The sequence below is a fragment of the Entelurus aequoreus genome, linkage group LG12 (assembly GCF_033978785.1).
Source record: "Entelurus aequoreus isolate RoL-2023_Sb linkage group LG12, RoL_Eaeq_v1.1, whole genome shotgun sequence".
NCBI lineage: Eukaryota > Metazoa > Chordata > Actinopteri > Syngnathiformes > Syngnathidae > Entelurus > Entelurus aequoreus.
Window position 1 is genome coordinate 60,987,782 of NC_084742.1, and position 22,373 is coordinate 61,010,154.

Here is a 22,373-nt window from a genome sequence, read left to right on the forward strand (position 1 = left end):
TCATTTTTATTTGACACTTTACAGAAATATCTTGGGTGACATCATGTACAAAAGTGCACTTTTTATTTGTTTTAAACTATTGTAATGGTGTTTAATTTAGTGTTGTTTTGATATGTCATCTTAGTGTCATCATGCACAAAAGTGCACTAATAGCTTGTTTTAAAATGTCTCTGACAATCTTGCACTTTGTTTTGAAATGACATGAATGTTTGTGCCACTGCTTAATAACTGTTTAATAAATACACTTTTAGTTGTGATTTCCCTCTCTGCATGAAAGTTTAAAAGTAGCATATATTAATGCAGTATGAAGAAGAATGTTTTAATGTAGACACATAGAATCATCATACTGCTGTGATTATATGCATCAAGTGTTCATTCAAGGCTAAGGCAAAATATCCAACATATATATGGTGTATCGTGACATGGACTAAACATATCCACATATATATGGTGTATCGTGACATGGACTAAACATATCCACATATATATGGTGTATCGTGACATGGACTAAACATATCCACATATATATGGTGTATCGTGACATGGACTAAACATATCCACATATATATGGTGTATCGTGACATGGACTAAACATATCCACATATATATGGTGTATCGTGACATGGACTAAACATATCCACATATATATGGTGTATCGTGACATGGACTAAACATATCCACATATATATGGTATATCGTGACATGGACTAAACATATCCACATATATATGGTGTATCGTGACATGGACTAAACATATCCACATATATATGGTGTATCGTGACATGGACTAAACATATCCACATATATATGGTGTTTCGTGACATGGACTAAACATATCCACATATATATGGTGTATCGTGACATGGACTAAACATATCCACATATATATGGTGTATCGTGACATGGACTAAACATATCCACATATATATGGTGTATCGTGACATGGACTAAACATATCCACATATATATGGTGTATCGTGACATGGACTAAACATATCCACATATATATGGTGTATCGTGACATGGACTAAACATATCCACATATATATGGTGTATCGTGACATGGACTAAACATATCCACATATATATGGTGTATCGTGACATGGACTAAACATATCCACATATATATGGTGTATCGTGACATGGCCTAAACATATCCACATATATATGGTGTATCGTGACATGGACTAAACATATCCACATATATATGGTGTATCGTGACATGGCCTAAACATATCCACATATATATGGTGTATGGTGACATGGACTAAACATATCCACATATATGTGGTGTATCGTGACATGGACTAAACATATCCACATATATATGGTGTATCGTGACATGGACTAAACATATCCACATATATGTGGTGTATCGTGACATGGGCTAAACATATCCACATATATGTGGTGTATCGTGACATGGACTAAACATATCCACATATATGTGGTGTATCGTGACATGGACTAAACATATCCACATATATATGGTGTATCGTGACATGGACTAAACATATCCACATATATATGGTGTATCGTGACATGGACTAAACATATCCACATATATATGGTGTATCGTGACATGGACTAAACATATCCACATATATATGGTGTATCGTGACATGGACTAAACATATCCACATATATATGGTGTATCGTGACATGGACTAAACATATCCACATATATATGGTGTATCGTGACATGGACTAAACATATCCACATATATATGGTGTATCGTGACATGGACTAAACATATCCACATATATATGGTGTATCGTGACATGGACTAAACATATCCACATATATATGGTGTATCGTGACATGGCCTAAACATATCCACATATATATGGTGTATGGTGACATGGACTAAACATATCCACATATATGTGGTGTATCGTGACATGGACTAAACATATCCACATATATATGGTGTATCGTGACATGGACTAAACATATCCACATATATATGGTGTATCGTGACATGGACTAAACATATCCACATATATATGGTGTATCGTGACATGGACTAAACATATCCACATATATGTGGTGTATCGTGACATGGGCTAAACATATCCACATATATGTGGTGTATCGTGACATGGACTAAACATATCCACATATATATGGTGTATCGTGACATGGACTAAACATATCCACATATATATGGTGTATCGTGACATGGACTAAACATATCCACATATATATGGTGTATCGTGACATGGACTAAACATATCCACATATATATGGTGTATCGTGACATGGGCTAAACATATCCACATATATATGGTGTATCGTGACATGGACTAAACATATCCACATATATGTGGTGTATCGTGACATGGGCTAAACATATCCACATATATGTGGTGTATCGTGACATGGACTAAACATATCCACATATATATGGTGTATCGTGACATGGACTAAACATATCCACATATATATGGTGTATCGTGACATGGACTAAACATATCCACATATATATGGTGTATCGTGACATGGACTAAACATATCCACATATATATGGTGTATCGTGACATGGACTAAACATATCCACATATATATGGTGTATCGTGACATGGACTAAACATATCCACATATATATGGTGTATCGTGACATGGACTAAACATATCCACATATATATGGTGTATCGTGACATGGACTAAACATATCCACATATATATGGTGTATCGTGACATGGACTAAACATATCCACATATATATGGTGTATCGTGACATGGACTAAACATATCCACATATATATGGTGTATCGTGACATGGACTAAACATATCCACATATATATGGTGTATCGTGACATGGACTAAACATATCCACATATATATGGTTTATCGTGACATGGACTAAACATATCCACATATATATGGTGTATCGTGACATGGACTAAACATATCCACATATATATGGTGTATCGTGACATGGACTAAACATATCCACATATATATGGTGTATCGTGACATGGACTAAACATATCCACATATATATGGTGTATCGTGACATGGACTAAACATATCCACATATATATGGTGTATCGTGACATGGACTAAACATATCCACATATATATGGTGTATCGTGACATGGACTAAACATATCCACATATATATGGTGTATCGTGACATGGACTAAACATATCCACATATATATGGTGTATCGTGACATGGACTAAACATATCCACATATATATGGTGTATCGTGACATGGACTAAACATATCCACATATATATGGTGTATCGTGACATGGACTAAACATATCCACATATATATGGTGTATCGTGACATGGACTAAACATATCCACATATATATGGTGTATCGTGACATGGCCTAAACATATCCACATATATATGGTGTATCGTGACATGGACTAAACATATCCACATATATATGGTGTATCGTGACATGGACTAAACATATCCACATATATATGGTGTATCGTGACATGGACTAAACATATCCACATATATATGGTGTATCGTGACATGGACTAAACATATCCACATATATATGGTGTATCGTGACATGGACTAAACATATCCACATATATATGGTGTATCGTGACATGGACTAAACATATCCACATATATATGGTGTATCGTGACATGGACTAAACATATCCACATATATATGGTGTATCGTGACATGGACTAAACATATCCACATATATATGGTGTATCGTGACATGGACTAAACATATCCACATATATAGCGTGTATCGTGACATGGACTAAACATATCCACATATATATGGTGTATCGTGACATGGACTAAACATATCCACATATATATGGTGTATCGTGACATGGACTAAACATATCCACATATATATGGTGTATCGTGACATGGACTAAACATATCCACATATATATGGTGTATCGTGACATGGACTAAACATATCCACATATATATGGTGTATCGTGACATGGACTAAACATATCCACATATATATGGTGTATCGTGACATGGACTAAACATATCCACATATATATGGTGTATCGTGACATGGACTAAACATATCCACATATATATGGTCTATCGTGACATGGACTAAACATATCCACATATATATGGTGTATCGTGACATGGACTAAACATATCCACATATATATGGTTTATCGTGACATGGACTAAACATATCCACATATATATGGTGTATCGTGACATGGACTAAACATATCCACATATATATGGTGTATCGTGACATGGACTAAACATATCCACATATATATGGTGTATCGTGACATGGCCTAAACATATCCACATATATATGGTGTATGGTGACATGGACTAAACATATCCACATATATGTGGTGTATCGTGACATGGGCTAAACATATCCACATATATGTGGTGTATCGTGACATGGGCTAAACATATCCACATATATGTGGTGTATCGTGACATGGGCTAAACATATCCACATATATATGGTGTATCGTGACATGGACTAAACATATCCACATATATATGGTGTATCGTGACATGGACTAAACATATCCACATATATATGGTGTATCGTGACATGGACTAAACATATCCACATATATATGGTGTATCGTGACATGGACTAAACATATCCACATATATATGGTGTATCGTGACATGGACTAAACATATCCACATATATGTGGTGTATCGTGACATGGGCTAAACATATCCACATATATATGGTGTATCGTGACATGGACTAAACATATCCACATATATATGGTTTATCGTGACATGGCCTAAACATATCCACATATATATGGTGTATCGTGACATGGACTAAACATATCCACATATATATGGTGTATCGTGACATGGACTAAACATATCCACATATATATGGTGTATCGTGACATGGACTAAACATATCCACATATATATGGTGTATCGTGACATGGACTAAACATATCCACATATATATGGTGTATCGTGACATGGCCTAAACATATCCACATATATATGGTGTATCGTGACATGGACTAAACATATCCACATATTTAAAAAAGGCCATATCGCCCAGCCCTATTTAAAGTATATAAATATATAATTGTCATATAAAGTATATAAATATATAATTGTCAGATAAAGTATATAAATATAGATAAAGTATATAAATATAGATAAAGTATATAAATATATAATTGTCAGATAAAGTATATAAATATAGATAAAGTATATAAATATATAATTGTCAGATAAAGTATATAAATATATAATTGTCATATAAAGTATATAAATGATAAATGATAAATGGGTTGTACTTGTATAGCGCTTTTCTACCTTCAAGGTACTCAAAGCGCTTTGACAGTATTTCCACATTTACCCATTCACACACACATTCACACACTGATGGCGGGAGCTGCCATGCAAGGCGCTACCAGCAGCCATCAGAGGCAAAGGGTGAAGTGTCTTGCCCAAGGACACAACGGACGTGACTAGGAAGGTAGAAGTATAAATATTTAATTGTCATATAAAGTATAAACCCGAATTCTCAGAGTTCGTAGCTGATCTAGTGATGTACGCCGACAATATAATTATAATGGGGGACTTTAATATCCATGCCCTTTGAGACACTCGTGATTTAGGGCTATATAAGTAAACATTGATTAATCAATTCATGGTAAGACGAAAAGGATGTTCTGTGAGGCAAGTCTGCGTTGATCGTAGCGAGGATCTTGTTTATTATGGCACGAAACAAGGGCGAGTCAACTGTGCTTAAGAGCAGCATTTCCTCGACAACATACTGCCCGACCAACTTCTTTAACTCCAAACAATGACTGGATTTACAACTTGAAAACGCGTTTCTCTCTCCGCCCTCCATTGTTGTTTACTTCAGTGTCGCACACGTGTGTCATCCTCATGCTGAAAACGTGACGTGTCGCTTACGTGACGTCACTTTCCAAGACGGCAAGAAGAAATACAATTTCTTTTTACAAATTTTAAAAAATGACAAATAGTCACACACAGTGACTTGGATTAAATAAACTTTAATCTGACTACTGGTTTGGAAATAGTAACTCCTTAGATTTGTCGTTAATGAAAAAAGACGTCATATTAGACCAGGGGTGGGCAATTAATTTTCACCGGGGGCCGCATAAGCAACCCGAGCACTGCTGGAGGGCCACACGACAATATTTCAATTAAATTTTGCTCAATATTATTTTTGATATACCGTAAGATAAATAATAATGATGATAATAATAATAATAATTAATAACAATAATAATAATTTAATTTAACCTAACTTAACTTTATACAAAAGCAGATTGCTTTTGATGGTCACTTTATCCTGCATTATCCAACATTTTTCCCCATCAGATTTGGACAACCATCTGTTGTTAAAAATAGTTTTTAATCATATTTATTTTATATTGTTTTTTATATTGGTTTTATATGTAATTGTTTTTTCTTTTTATTCAGTCATTGGTGGAGCTAAGGATAATATTTGAATATTGTTTGTAATATTGTTGTGCAGCACTTTGGAAACATTTTGTTGTTTAAAGGCCTACTGAAATGAATTTTTTTTATTTAAACGGGGATAGCAGATCTATTCTATGTGTCATACTTGATCATTTCGCGATATTGCCATATTTTTGCTGAAAGGATTTAGTATAGAACAACGACGATAAAGATTGCAACTTTTGGTATCTGATAAAAAAAAGGCTTGCACCTACCGGAAGTAGCGTGACGTAGTCAGTTGAACATATACGCAAAGTTCCCTATTGTTTACAATGATGGCCGCATGAAGTGAGAGAGATTCGGACCGAGAAAGCGACAATTTCCCCATTAATTTGAGCGAGGATGAAAGATTTGTGGATGAGTAAAGTGCAAGTGAAGGACTAGTGGGGAGTTGAAGCTATTCAGATAGGGAAGATGCTGTGAGAGCCGGGGGTGACCTGATATTCAGCTGGGAATGACTACAACAGTAAATAAACACAAGACATATATATACTCTATTAGCCACAACACAACCAGGCTTATATTTAATATGCCACAAATTAATCCTGCATAAAAACACCTGCGTGTTTGTTATGCTAGCTCCTAGCTCCTCTGCTAGCTCCTAGCTCCATAGAACACGCCAATACAATTCAAACACCTGATCAACACACACAATCACTCAGCCCAAAAGACCGTTTACCTAACCCAAGGTTCATAAAGCTTATATATTTTTAAAAAGTTACGTACGTGACGCGCACATACGGTCAAGTTATCGAATGTTTAGCAGCCAAGGCTGCATACTCACGGTACCTGATATTCAGCTGGGAATGACTACAACAGTAAATAAACACAAGACATATATATACTCTATTAGCCACAACACAACCAGGCTTATATTTAATATGCCACAAATTAATCCTGCATAATAACACCTGCGTGTTTGTTATGCTAGCTCCTAGCTCCTCTGCTAGCTCCTAGCTCCATAGAACACGCCAATACAATTCAAACACCCGATCAACACACACAATCACTCAGCCCAAAAGACCGTTCACCTAACCCAAGGTTCATAAAGCTTATATATTTTTAAAAAGTTACGTACGTGACGCGCACTTACGGTACGGTACGTGTTATGCTAGCTCCTAGCTCCTCTGCTAGCTCCTAGCTCCATAGAACACGCCAATACAATTCAAACACATGATCAACACACACAATCACTCAGCCCAAAAGACCGTTCACCTAACCCAAGGTTCATAAAGCTTATATATTTTAAAAAAGTTACGTACATACGCAAAAAAAAGCCAAAGCTGCATACTCACAGTAGCACGTCTGCGTCTTTGTCATCCAAATCAAAGTAATCCTGGTAAGAGTCTGTGTTGTCCCAGTTCTCTACAGGCGTCTGTGTATCCAAATCAAAAGTCCTCCTGGTTAGAGTCTCTGTTATCCGAGTTCTTCCATCTTGACTGCATCTTTCGGGAATGTAAACAAAGAAGCGCCGGCTGTGTACTGTTGTGGCTGACTACGTTCGAAAAATACGTCCATTTCGCACCGACAACTTTCTTCTTTGCTTGCTTGGCTTCCTTCTCCATAATGCAATGAACATGATTGAAACAGATTCACGAACACAGATGTCCAGAATACTGTGGAATTATGAAATGAAAACAGAGCTTTTTCGTACCGGCTTCAATGTGGAAGGCATACCCGTGTTCGTCGGGCTACGTCACGCGCATACGTCATCCTCAGAGGCGTTTCGAACCGGAAGTTTAGCGGCAAATTTAAAATGTCACTTTATAAGTTAACCCGGCCGTATTGGCATGTGTTATAATGTTAAGATTTCATCATTGATATATAAACTATCAGACTGCGTGGTCGGTAGTAGTGGGTTTCAGTAGGCCTTTAAATGTGCTATATAAATAAAGTGGATTGGATTGTCACACCTGCCAGCGTGTCCCAACACGCATTTACCTCTGTGAACAAGTCATTACCTGTGGTTGTCTCTTCAATTGACTGCATCAGAGCTCTCATCCAAAGTTAGCGAAAAACAGTCCATTTCTCCGGGCATTATCAGCGCAACAAAGTCCAATAAGCACTCCTTAATAAACTCTCCGTCAGAAAACGCCTTACTTTTTCTGGCGCTTTTGTGAGAAATGACGAAACTTGTCCTGACGGCTGCATCTCTGGGGGTGTGAAATATGGCACAAAGTCCTTGTTGGGTTTGCAGTTTTACCATCAACGCATCAGCCTCCCTTGCGCGCGCTTCATCAGACACATCCCGGTATTTTCCCTCGTGTTTCTTCGTGTAGTGGCGATTAAAATGATATTTAAACACAGCAACCTGTGTACCACACATTAAGCACACGGCTTTACCATTAATTTATGTAAAGAAATACTTGGCAGTCCATCTCTTGTTGGAAACACGCCAATCCTCATCAACTTTTCTTTTTTTAGCGTCTCATCACTTGTCTCTATGCACCTTCACTCACAGGTTCCCCCCGGACATACGGCATAAATAACACATTTCAAAATAAAAGCAGCACAGTTGTATTGCGCGCACGACATAGATGTTTTTTAAACTTTATTTTGTAATTTGTAATTGCGCCGTTCAATTCACTCACAATCGCACACGCGCATACGTCCACACGGAAGTAATACAAATAACGCTTTTCAAAACAAAAGCAGCACCGTTGTATTGCACACTCGACATAGATACTTTTTGAAATTTATTTTGTAATTTATGATTGGCCTCACGCGGGCCGGACAGGGATGCGCAAAGGGCCGGATGCGGCCCGCGGGCCGTACAATGCCCAGGTCTGTATTAGACTGATGCGCTACCGGCATCAGTGTTCACTACAATACATCTATCCATTTTCTACCGCTTGTCCCGTTCGGGGCCGCGGGTGGTGCTGGAGCCTATGTCATTGAAATACCACAACACTGGATAGCCCGCCCCTAATTATGTGTTCAACCATAATAACAATGGATTATTTGAACCTTATTAACTAACCCTAATGATAGCAGTGTTATCTGTAGTAGTTTTTAAGCTTCCTGTCGGTCCTCCCTGGACCACAAATCAACAGTCAGTGATGTGATGACAGTCCTACCTCTCCGGCTGGGTAGCGGTAGTAGTATTTATCTTCATCCCTCAGGGCGAACTCTTCAGGGAATTTCTCTTTCACTTCATCGTAGGTCATCTCCTCGCACACGCCCTGCAGACAGCAACACCTTCAGACGGGGACTAGACCCAGGAAACCATGAGCGCAAGACTCACCGCATCGATCTCATTAAGGGCCTTCCACTGCTCGTACGGGACCCCCAAGTGCTCGGCGGTCTGGATGCTGCGACGCAGCTGGCTGCTCCACACCTTTAGATTCTTCAGCTGCTGCTCCTCCACAAAGCCAGCCAAGGCGGCAGAAAACTACACAAGAGTAGGCCACAATCACCAGCCAGGTCGTACAATCGTGGGCGGGGCGGGGTGGGGGGGCGTCCTACTTGTCTGCCCCTCGGCGAGAGGCCGGCGTCGCCCCCTAGTCGCCCCTCCAGGTTGTCCGCGCTCTCTCCGTGTCGACACAGGTAGATGGTGCGCGGCTGGACGTGGATGTTCATCAGGTAGTACACCATCTTGCTCTGGATGTGGTCCTGGATGCGGTTGACCAGGAAGCGGCGGCCCACGTCTATCACCTTGATGAAGGATAGATCTCTGCATGGCGAGCACACATCAAATCCTTACATGTCATCACAAATGGACAGTGCGCCTTACACCTAATGCACAAAATAATTCTGGTTGTGCTTACCGACCTCGAAGCACTTTTATTTGGTACATGGTGTAATGATAAGTGTGACCAGTAGATGGCAGTCACACGTAGGACGTACGTGTGGACTGCAGGTGGACGCCTGTTCAATAAATAGTGAAGTGAATTGTTTTTACATAGCACTTTTCTCTAGTGACTCAAAGCGCTTTTACATAGTGGAACCCAATATCTAATTTACATTTAAACCAGTGTGGGTGGCACCGGGTGCAGGTGGGTAAAGTGTCTTGCCCAAGGACTAAGGGTGTAACGGTACGTGTATTTGTATTGAACAGTTTCGGTACGGGGGATTCGGTTCGGAGGTGTAACGAACGAGTTTCCACACGGACATATTAAGTAGCGTACCGCACGTTGTGTAAACAATGCACACCGAGGCGCAACACACGGCATGCTAGCAGCGACCGGGCTACTACAACATGTAAAAGCCAGAGCTAGAAGACCCTCCTGCCTCGTTAAGATCTCCCGTTTGGGAACATTTCAGTTTCGCGGTGCGATACAACAATGGATAACATCGCTTCAACGAAGAGAAAGACGAACAAACACAGGTCCCACTCCCCCTCGGCGAGTCAGGCAGGGCTAAAGCAATAACAAATGTTTTTATAGCAGCAGATTTAAGACCATATTGCATTAAAAAACTACATTTTGAGCCACTTCTATGGTGGAAGAACAATATCTCCTCTTACTGCCAAGTTAGCCAGGCACTACCTCGCCATACCTGCTACCTCCGTGCCCAGTGAAAGGGTATTTTATTACATTGTAACTGCAAGCAGGTCTGCTCTTTCTGCACACAATGTGGATAAACTGATTTTTCTGGCAAAAAACATGAAGATTGAGTGAAGGTCACCAGGATTAAAGGCTGCGGGTGGGAAAGAAAAGTTAATCTGAGGCTGAGTTGACTTGAAACTGTTTAATGTTGCACTTTTTATATGTAGAAGAAAAGTTTGGTCATTTTATTTAATCTGAGCAACAACTTGAAGCAGTTTAATGTTGCACTTTATATGTGGAAATGTTGCACTTTATATGTAGAAAAGTTTTGTTAAGAAACCAATTCTGAGCCTTATCTTATTTAGATTTTATTTGATATATGTTGACCACATTAACCCTGGCAATGGACCCTGTGTGTATATGTATGTTATTGTTATGTGTGTGTATATGTATGTTATTGTTATGTTAAAAGGATAAAGCCATTGTTTACAAATTTTGGTAAATAAATAACCAGAAAATGTATATTTTGTTTTTTTCTTACTGTACCGAAAATGAACCGAACCGTGACCTCTAAACCGAGGTACGTACCGAACCGAAATTTTTGTGTACGGTTACACCCTTACCAAGGACACAACGGCAGTGACTAGGATGGCGGAAGCGGGGATCGAACCTGGAACCCTCAAGCACGGCCACTCTACCAACCGAGCTGTAGCGCCCAGTATATTGTTAGCAAGCAACAGCAAAATGTTGATGTCTCATTGGGAATATAGAACATTATACACAATGCTCAAAAATTTGTCAAAATGTTTTAGTACGACTTTGGTAAGCTACGAAGCTGCACCGCTTGATGGATTGTCGAAGCATTATGACTACCATAGTCAGACGTACTGTGCTTCAACATATGGTATTATTATGGTGTGCATAAGGACCCCAAAATGGCATCTATTAGGAGACCATATTATCTGGGGTTTTGTTTCACACTCAAAAGAAACTTTTCTTACTTATTGGTTCCTGCTGATGTTTATTTGGGATCTGCATAGTCCCGAAAATTTGCCCGGTATAACGCTAGCAAGCAACAGCAAAACGTTGATGTCTCATTGGGAATATAGAACATTACACACAATGCTCAAAAATCTGTCAAAATGTTTTAGTACGACTTCGGTAAGCTATGAAGTCGCACCGCTTGATGGATTGTTGGAGCATTACGACTACCATAGTCAGACGTACTGTGCTTCATCATACGGTATTATTATGGTGTGTGTGTGTATAAGGACCCCAAAAGGGCATCTATTAGGAGACCATATTATCTGGGGTTTTGTTTCGCACTCAAAAGAAACTTTTCTCACTTATTGGTTCCTGCTGATGTGTATTTGGGATCTGCATAGTCCCGAAAATTTGCGCGCGTCCGGCATTGTAGACCACGGCGTAGTCAATATTGTTGTGGGACATTCATCCTCTGCTGTTGCCATTTCTACTAATAAGTAGCGTACAGCCCTAACATATCTGTCAGTAGACTCGCTGTGGAAGCGCTAAAAACTACCGCTACGACAAAGATGACGGGAGGTTACGTTGTCGAAGTGGAGGCATGTAAATAAGACCGCCCACAAAAAGAGACAGTCACAGGGCGGCTCTTTTGAGCAATGAACCACCAATACATGTTAAGTACGTGTTTGAAATGTAGACAAATACAAACCCCGTTTCCATGAGTTGGGAAATTGTGTTAGATGTAAATATAAACGGAATACAATGATTTGCAAATCCTTTTCAACCCATATTCAATTGAATATGCTACAAAGACAACATATTTGATGTTCAAACTCATAAACTTTCTTTTTTTGTTGCAAATAATCATTAACTTTAGAATTTGATGCCAGCAACACGTGACAAAGAAGTTGGGAAAGGTGGCAATAAATACTGATAAAGTTGAGGAATGCTCATCAAACACTTATTTGGAACATCCCACAGGTGAACAGGCAAATTGGGAACAGGTGGGTGCCATGATTGGGTATAAAAGTAGATTCCATGAAATGCTCAGTCATTCACAAACAAGGATGGGGCGAGGGTCACCACTTTGTCAACAAATGCCTGAGCAAATTGTTGAACAGTTTAAGAAAAACCTTTCTCAAGCAGCTATTGCAAGGAATTTAGGGATTTCACCATCTACGCTCCGTAATATCATCAAAGGGTTCAGAGAATCTGGAGAAATCACTGCACGTAAGCAGCTAAGCCGGTGACCTTTCATCCCTCAGGCTGTACTGCATCAACAAGCGACATCAGTGTGTAAAGGATATCACCACATGGGCTCAGGAACACTTCAGAAACCCACTGTCAGTAACTACAGTTGGTCGCTACATCTGTAAATGCAAGTTAAAACTCTCCTATGCAAGGCGAAAACCGTTTATCAACAACACCCAGAAACGCCTTCGGCTTCGTTGGGCCTGAGCTCATCTAAGATGGACTGATACAAAGTGGAAAAGTGTTCTGTGGTCCTACGAGTCCACATTTCAAATTGTTTTTGGAAACTGTGGACGTCGTGTCCTCCGGACCAAAGAGGAAAAGAACCATCCGGATTGTTCTAGGCGCACAGTGTAAAAGGCAGCATGTGTGATGGTATGGGGGTGTATTAGTGCCCAAGACATGGGTAACTTACACATCTGTGAAGGCACCATTAATGCTGAAAGGTACATACAGCTTTTGGAGCAACATATGTTGCCATCCAAGCAACGTTACCATGGACGCCCCTGCTTATTTCAGCAAGACAATGCCAAGCCACGTGTTACATCAACGTGGCTTCATAGTAAAAGAGTGCGGGTACTAGACTGGCCTGCCTGTAGTCCAGACCTGTCTCCCATTGAAAATGTGTGGCGCATTATGAAGCCTAAAATAGCACAAGGGAGACCCCCGGACTGTTGAACAACTTAAGCTGTACATCAAGCAAGAATGGGAAAGAATTCCACTTCAAAAATGTGTCTCCTCAGTTCCCAAACCTTTACTGAGTGTTGTTAAAAGGAAAGGCCATGTAACACAGTGGTGAACATGCCCTTTCCCAACTACTTTGGCACGTGTTGCAGCCATGAAATTCTAATTATTTTTTGCAAAAAAAAAAAAAGTTTATGAGTTTGAACATCAAATATGTTGTCTTTGTAGTGCATTCAATTGAATATGGGTTGAAAATGATTTGCAAATTATTGTATTCCGTTTATATTTACATCTAACACAAAACAGGGTTTGTAAATATGAGCCTTTTAACGTGCTTTACAATCCAGTGTGCCCTATGTTCCCAAAACTACTGTAAACTTGATGGCTTCCCGAGATGATGGACGCTTACCGGTCGTGCTCGTCAGGGTCTAGAGGTTGGTAGCTTGCTTTGTAACATTCGATTCTCCTTTGGAAGTCCAGCATGGCATCGGTCTTGTTGCAGTCTTTGTAGTCTGGACAGGACACCTTCACTTCCTGCGCAGGAAGGAAGTCACTTTCAAGGGTTCCATTATGTTCCTGCATCTTTCAGCTACAACAAATCCTCCCTCACCATGATGTTGGATGCGATCACGCTAGGGTCGTCGCAGACGGACTCGATGAAAAAGATCTGCGGCAAAAAATGTGGTCGCTGCGATTAAACGGCGGCAGGTCGCCGTAGAAACAACGGGCTTACCTTAAAGCCATTCTCGCGGCCGAACTGGAGGATCATCTCTCTCCTTTCCCTCGTTGTGTTTGTCGCGTCGAAGACCTGGATGGAGACGTGCTCCTCAGTTTCAAAGTGGTGCGAGGATTTCCACGAGCAGCAATGAAAAAAAAACGTACCGCTACTTGTCCTCCTTCGTCGTGCAGGTAGGACTTGACGTCCCTCAAGGCCGCTAAGGCACATTGTCTGCGGGTAAACACACACTGATGACTTTGCACCTCTGCCTTGTATCAACACTAGGGTTGCAAAGGGGTGGAAAGTTTCCGGTAAATTTCTGGAAATTTGCCACGGGAAGTCAACCCCGGGAAGTTTGGAAATTTTGACAATTTTTTGATTATTCAAAGTTGGACACTGTCCATCTTATTGTGTAGAATACGATGATACGCTTGTAAAAGACTAATGCAATGCCACACACAGATATAAATAGTCAACTAAACAATTGGAGTAGTCTTTAAAAATATTTGACTGATGGACAAATGAATAGAAATAGGCTAGATGAATAAATGAACAGTCAATCAGCATGCTAAATCAAACTATAAGCTACATTCTTGTATGACAACAGAATGGCTAGCAGAACAGAAGGCAGAGGAAACTAGCCTTTTTGATTGAGTGTTTGCTAGTTGCACTTTACACAACACAAAAAAGGTCAATTCGGATCGCTAACGTTGTTAGCAGAAATGAATGGGATTTAACATAGAGAACATTTGCATCACGGCTAACGGAGAAATATTTCCGGTTCATTATGAGACTGTGCACAGCAAAAAGGCAGTGTTCAAAAACAAGGGAAAAAAAATACAAAAGTTAGGGGTATTTTACTTGAACTAAGCAAAATGATCTGCCGATAGAACAAGAAAATTTGGCTTGTCAAGACTTTCCAAAACAAGTCAAATTAGCTAACCTCAATGAACCCAAAAATACCTTAAAATAAGTATATTCTCACTAATAACAGGTGCACTTTTCTTGGTAGGAAAAACAAATATGAAACCTTTTTTCTCAATAGGTTGAACAATATTCTTAAATGAAGTAAATGCTAGTGCCATTATATCGACATAATGATATGCGCTCGGCATTACATTTCTTGAAACCAGCAAACTTATACTAAAAACTAGTTTATTTTTCTTCATGGAAAGGCAACAAGGCGACCGCTTGTTACTCTCGGGGTCCACTAGCCGCTCAGGCAAATCATATTGTCTTAAAAATGCATTTTCCCATCAATAACATGACATCATCGCGCCAAGTGCGTGCTCTTTCAGTCAATTAGTGCACAAGGAATATATATATATATATATATATATATATATATATATATATATATATATATATATATATATATATATATATATATATATATATATATATATATATATATATATATATATACAGCCTGGTCCCTGGCCAATTTTTTTTTAATTGTAATTTTGAAGAATTTATCTGAATGTGCATAAACTATTCCTGTTCAAAATAGTTTGAAAAGTCAAATGTTTAAATATTAACTGTCAGTTTACTGTACTGTGCCAACTGTACTACTATAAGAGTACATCTTTTCTCTGGTTTCATTGAAAATAAAACAGCAAAGTCCATTTGACTGTCTTCTGTTTTAATTATGAGACACAATTGTGTCAAAATCATGTTTTTTTTTTTCATACTTGAAATAAGAAATTATTACTTCAAAAAAGTAGTTTTATACTTGTGAGTGTTGGTGACACAGCTTTGCAACAAATCTGCTTAGTGAGAAGAATTATCTTGGACAGAAAATAAGCAAATATCACCCTTATTTGAGATATTTCATCTTACTTAGATTTCAGTTCTTGCAGTGTGGTGGTACATAAACCTAGCTAGCTAGAGATATTGGCCTCAAAATCATTGAACAAGTACAGGAACAGCTAGTCTGCTGGAGTAGTCTACAGTCATACAGTAACAAGCAATTACACCTCTATTACACTTAAATACCATACATCAAATATATTTACCCCAGTAATATCATCAACACTTACCAGTCCTTGGGCTCAAACAGCCCTACTGCAGTGTGCAGCATGCTGGGAATTATCTGTGCATGTGATGGAAGAATGCACTGCACATGTGATGGAGGAATGCACAGTGCAGGGTTGAAATTCTACTGAATTTGCATTAAATCAGGTTGTTTTAGCTAATAATACTGCTGCAAGATCTAGCATGTTGCATTCAATGTTTATTCCCATTCATTTCCCGTTAATTCCCATGGAAAGTTTCCAACTTTGAATATTCCCAGAATTTTGCAACCCTACTGATGAGTTTGCACCTGTGCGTTGTATCAACACACTTACTGTCGGATCTTCAAAGCGCATTCGTTATCGCACTTGAAGAAGTCGTAGGAGCTGTAGTTCTTGACCGCCTCCCTGCGGTACTCCCCCACGTTGAACACTGCGGGCGGCAAACGGGAGCGTGAGCGCGCGTTGCCGCGGTCTCAGCGAGGGAGTGGCGTGTACCTTTAGTGGGCGTGCCGATCCAGTTGAGGTAGCGTGTGAGTTTCCTGGATATGTAGGTCTTGCCTCGAGCTGGCAGGCCGACCATCACGATGACGGCGGGGGGTTTGGCGAAGTGAGGGGCGCCGGCCACTATTGAGACAACAAAAGGCAACGCAATTCACCGCATGACGTGTTAGTGCCCTCAGAATGCTACTTCTACTAGCAGCTAAAGTCATTATAAAAAGGTAAGATTTAATGTAAAAACTGTACACTTTGTGTAATGGCAATATTTTTTTCATTTCTTGTCTAAACCACAATTGTTTGTGTAGTGCTTTCTTTGCCTTAACTGCATGTCCTGGGTTTCTTTTCAGAGATAAAAGGCCTCTAAGGAGCCTGTTTGGGATGTCTCCAAACCCCCACTCTCTAAGGACAAAGACTGCTGTGATGTTGGTTGATCACTGAATTATGTCGTATTTGTCTTTTCAGTCAAATGTTTAACCAAAACATTCCTGTTTTTTGCTATTATCACAATCAGATGAAGATTGTTTTGCGCTTCTCTCTCCCCCTACCAGTAGACAGGAGGTTCCGCCCCAAATCCTCCTCTTTTTCCCCAAAAGTTATAAAGTTGTGGAAGAGTTATTTGTCTCTCTCTTTCTTCTACATTTCTGTAGCAGCAAAAACTCTCTCCCCGTTGTAATCTGATGTTATTTGAGTACTCAAATACTTAAAATGATCTTAAGTTTGTAACATTTTTGACACTGTTCAGTTCCCCCAGGAAATGGTCAGAGACACTTCTGCTTGCTTAACGGTAGTTAATCCTTATTTTGGTGTATTTTATGTTTGTTTTTCTGTCACTGTAGTTAACGTCTACTAGGGACGTGTACCGTTCACATTTGAACCAATCCTGGTACTCAACAGCACCAACTGTCAAATATTGTTTCTGATAATAAAATCTATTTTTTATTGCTATATAAAAATGAGCTGATTATGGTAACTGCTGTACAATTGCAATATTGTGTCTCATTATGACATTTCTGAGTCTCAATTAGTTGCAAGTCCAAGACATTAGATAGCAGTAGTGTATAGTTTATGGTTTGTTGGCCAGTTCAGGCTCTGTGGTCTGTTACGCCATAAAAAGTGTTAATACTGTGAGTATTGCATTGATTTTGCACCAGCTGTTTGTAACGTGCATTTTAGTTTCATTAACAAATTTGGAGGTGTTGAAATCGCCATGCAAAATTGCTGATGCTAATCAGTAGCATGTCAATAGCAAAGTCAATGTATAAAAATGGAGCCTTTTTTGGAGTCATATACTTTGTTGGCATTGAAAATTGCAACATTACCTCAAAGAAGTTTGGCTGAGACTGCTCTAGTGCAAAGAGCTGAAAGCAGAGTCGGAAACAGGACGTGACATCACGCGAAACCCAGGTGGCCGGTAGGACCAGCGAGATTTGTCAGTGCCAAAAAAGTACTGGATTCGGTACTCATCCGTAACGTCTACAGAGATTCAAGATTGCCGTAATATTAGGAATATGCCGATCGATCACCGATCAATATCCGTTGATTTTGGTAAATAATGCATTTTATTGCCGATCCCCTTTGGCTTAATTTGTTTGTTATCTTAAAATATCGTTATCACTGGCGGATGAGGCTATAACACACCAAGAAAGAGAAAATAAGTACTTTAAATATTGTGTTATTGTTCAAATGTCAATAGCACGCACCAGAAATAAATTGAAACATTTCAAGTTAATGTGACCTGTATTGGTATCGGCCGTTCTCACTCATATATGTGCTGGAATTGGCAACATATCAGAAACTATTACAGGGTATGCAGATCACAATAAGTTATTAAGTAGAATTCTCAAAAATATTGGCAGGGTTTTAGATCCCTCACTTATAGGAATGCAATGAGGAAGGTAATAAAACTGTTGTCATCAGAATAATCTTTAGTAGCCAAGTATGTAACAAACAAGGAATTCTTTGCTCAATATAAGAAACACAGTACCGTGGCGGCCATCTTGTTATAAAAACAAGAGGGGAACATTAAAGAACACAAAGGACATAAAAGATCACAGAACTGATGAAACCAGCGGCCACTTCAGAGATGCTATTTGGTACATACAGTTACAAAAGTAAAACGAAAGAACAAGTGAGTAATACATACTGCACACATCCAACAAAACAAAACCACCATTTCAACACCCACATACACCACGGTGGGGATCAGCACGGCCAGACGCAGGAATAGGTCTAACAAAGCGACCAAGAGAGCCGACTCCCGTCCTAGGCTGCCCATTAGCTCTTGGCCAATGTCCGGTCCGTGCGGAACAGTGAGAATTTGTGTCCCGATTTACATGCTCATCCAGGCAAGGCTACGTGGAGCCAACGCTAGCTCTGCAGTCTCTTCGCACAGACTCTGGCGTCGCAGAGAGCCAGCAGCTTGTCTCCGGTGCCGAAAGGCTCCTCTGAGGCACATCCAAAAGTCTACAAAAAAGCAGTGCAGAAGCCACAAAAAGGGCCAGCCCTTGTTTCACAGTTGTGAAGAGGTCCGATCCAAAAGATAAAAAATAAAATTACATGGAAACAAGAAGGGAAGATCAAGAACGCAAAGATGGAAACAAGAGCACAGAGCTCCTGCAACCAGGAGCTCCATCTTGTCATGTCAGCTGAAGCTTTAGTCAGAATCAGAGAACATGTCAGACATCTCAGATGCAGAGAACAACCTTGCAGATGCAGAGGGCAAGTCAGACATGTCAGACGTGTCTGACACGTCTGACATGTCTGACATCTTAGATGCAGAGGGCAAGTCAGACATGTCAGACGTGTCTGACATGTCTGACATCTTAGATGCAGAGGGCAAGTCAGACATGTCAGACGTGTCTGACATCTTAGATGCAGAGGGCAAGTCAGACATGTCAGACGTGTCTGACATGTCTGACATGTCTGACATCTTAGATGCAGAGAACAACCTTGCAGATGCAGAGGGCAAGTCAGACATGTCAGACATGTCAGACGTGTCAGACGTGTCAGACGTCTTAGATGCAGAGAACAACATTGTAGATGCAGAGAAAATGTCAGAATCAGACGTGTCAGAATCAGACGTGTCAGAATCAGACGTGACATACTTCCTATCTTGCCCGCACTTGACCGGCTGCAGCACTTTGTCTGGAGGCTGGTGAGGGTTCAGAGCCTCTTTGACACCTGAAGGACCCTGCTGAGGAACCACGGGAGGACCCTCCTTCAGCACTTTGTCTGGAGGCAGGTGAGGGTCCAGAGCCTCTTTGACACCTGAAGGACCCTGCTGAGGAACCACGGGAGGACCCTCCTTCAGCACTTTGTCTGGAGGCAGGTGAGGGTCCAGAGCCTCTTTGACACCTGAAGGACCCTGCTGAGGAACCATGGGAGGACCCTCCTTCAGCACTTTGTCTGGAGGCAGGTGAGGGTCCAGAGCCTCTTTGAGACCTGAAGGACCCTGCTGAGGAACCACGGGAGGACCCTCCTTCAGCACTTTGTCTGGAGGCAGGTGAGGGTCCAGAGCCTCTTTGACACCTGAAGGACCCTGCTGAGGAAACTGAGGGTCCAGAGCCTCTTTGACACCTGAAGGACCCTGCTGAGGAAACACAGGAGGACCCTCCTTCAGCACTTTGTCTGGAGGCAGGTGAGGGTCCAGAGCCTCTTTGACACCTGAAGGACCCTGCTGAGGAACCACGGGAGGACCCTCCTTCAGCACTTTGTCTGGAGGCAGGTGAGGGTCCAGAGCCTCTTTGACACCTGAAGGACCCTGCTGAGGAACCACGGGAGGACCCTCCTTCAGCACTTTGTCTGGAGGCAGGTGAGGGTACAGAGCCTCCTTTTTGGATTTCAGTTGAGTCGGCTCTTCATCAGTGTCATTGTCCGCGTCTACCTCCTCCTCAGTCGAAGACGCGTTGTGTTCTTTGATGTACACTCTGAGAGTGTCGTCCTTTATGCACCTCAGGGCCCAGAGCAGCTCTTTAGTCGAGGACAACGCCACCAGGTCTCCCTCCTCATCTTTGTACTGCAAGTTGAAATCGGTGCTCTTCAGACTGGAGAACACTTCGCTCACGTTCCGACAGAGACTCTCGAACTGCTCGTTGTCCACCGAAAATTTGCGGATCTCTCTCACCGCCTCGTCTTTGCTTAGCAGGTAAGCTTTCACCTTCACATGCATCTTGCTTCTTTTTCTTCTGGAAACTTCCACGCTGTCACCTCAAATGTAGTCTTGTCCCACTCGTCAGTGAAGTTCTGACTTTGACGCAGTCTTGAAAGCACGTTTGACCAACTTTTATCTCGTTTCAAGCGGTTTAATCCCGCCCAGCTTCCTCCCCAAAAACCTTTTCCTTTGATGCGCACATCTAAGAGCCTCTTTAAAGTAGAACCGCCTTTTTGGGGAAATTTTGTCTATCATTTTATGTAAGACAAGCTTTTCTTTTTTTATGCAGTCTAAATCGTAAAAATAAACAGTAGCAAAAGTCCGCTCACGGGGGAGCGAGTTGGATTCGCTCTATTCCACTTATAAAGTGCTCTAGAAACCTCCATCATGGTTTCATAAACATACAAAAAACATGTTTTACAATGCAGGCCAAAGTGGACCAAATCTGATATTTTTCCAACTGTTTAGGATGAGAGTAAAACGTGATCATGATCAGACTCCAGTATAGAGTTGTACTGTATACTGGTACTAATAAAGTATTGCGGTACTTCAATCGAAATCAGTACTATACCGCCTTCGAAAAGTAACACACACACACACACACACACACACACACACACACACACACACGTCTTGCCTACTTTGCGTGGACCCACGTTTGGTCAGTAGGTTGTGAGGGCCCCCCTTTCCACTATAGCTAGAATGATGAAAAAAATATATCTCACACTAGATGGGAGTAGAGAGTTGCAACCTCTATTCAGAATGCAAAACACACAAAGTAAAAAAAATATTTTACTTTGGCAGTTGTGAGGACCGACCGCTGTGGGTGGGATCACAGCTGACTCTTCTCACCCTGGACACACACTATTCTCCCCTCTCCCCTCAGGCAGGAGACTACGCTCCATCCAGACCCACACCTCCCGCCACCTGAACAGTTTTTTCCCCTCGGCCATCAGGCAAATGAACAATAACTCCTAACAGCAGCTCCTTGAATTCCTTGAATCCCTTCCAAGTCTATCTGATAGCTCAGTTACAGCTCTTTTTATTACCAAATATGTGTTATATGTGTTTTATGTTGCACGTTTGCACCAAGAAAAATTCCTAGTTTGTGAACCCGTT

The 22,373-nt window shown here is 40.6% G+C and overlaps 2 protein-coding genes across 3 annotated transcripts in view; both read right to left on the bottom strand.

Annotated features, from left to right (window-relative positions):
* Positions 1-22,373, bottom strand: part of pfkfb3 (6-phosphofructo-2-kinase/fructose-2,6-biphosphatase 3) — a 71,435-nt gene that overhangs the window by 37,276 nt on the left and 11,786 nt on the right. The window contains exons 2-10 of the mRNA XM_062066336.1: positions 17,102-17,230; positions 16,940-17,036; positions 14,756-14,822; positions 14,607-14,681; positions 14,484-14,540; positions 14,283-14,407; positions 9,933-10,140; positions 9,712-9,858; positions 9,545-9,649 (exon numbers count right to left, since the gene is read on the bottom strand). Coding sequence (XP_061922320.1) covers positions 9,545-9,649; positions 9,712-9,858; positions 9,933-10,140; positions 14,283-14,407; positions 14,484-14,540; positions 14,607-14,681; positions 14,756-14,822; positions 16,940-17,036; positions 17,102-17,230 — 1,010 coding nt within the window. The remainder of the gene's footprint in view (positions 1-9,544; positions 9,650-9,711; positions 9,859-9,932; positions 10,141-14,282; positions 14,408-14,483; positions 14,541-14,606; positions 14,682-14,755; positions 14,823-16,939; positions 17,037-17,101; positions 17,231-22,373) is intronic.
* Positions 19,010-21,377, bottom strand: LOC133662386 (proline-rich proteoglycan 2-like). Of its 2 annotated transcripts, none has more exons than XM_062066337.1 (2): positions 20,681-21,377; positions 19,010-20,632 (listed from the first exon to the last, which is right to left on the bottom strand). In XM_062066337.1, exons 1-2 carry the CDS (start codon positions 21,270-21,272, stop codon positions 19,758-19,760), a joined length of 1,467 nt encoding a protein of 488 aa, XP_061922321.1. In that variant the 5' UTR covers positions 21,273-21,377; the 3' UTR covers positions 19,010-19,757. The 2 variants fall into 2 exon arrangements, with proteins under 2 accessions (XP_061922321.1, XP_061922322.1); XM_062066338.1 differs by having other exon boundaries at positions 19,010-19,826; positions 20,082-21,376.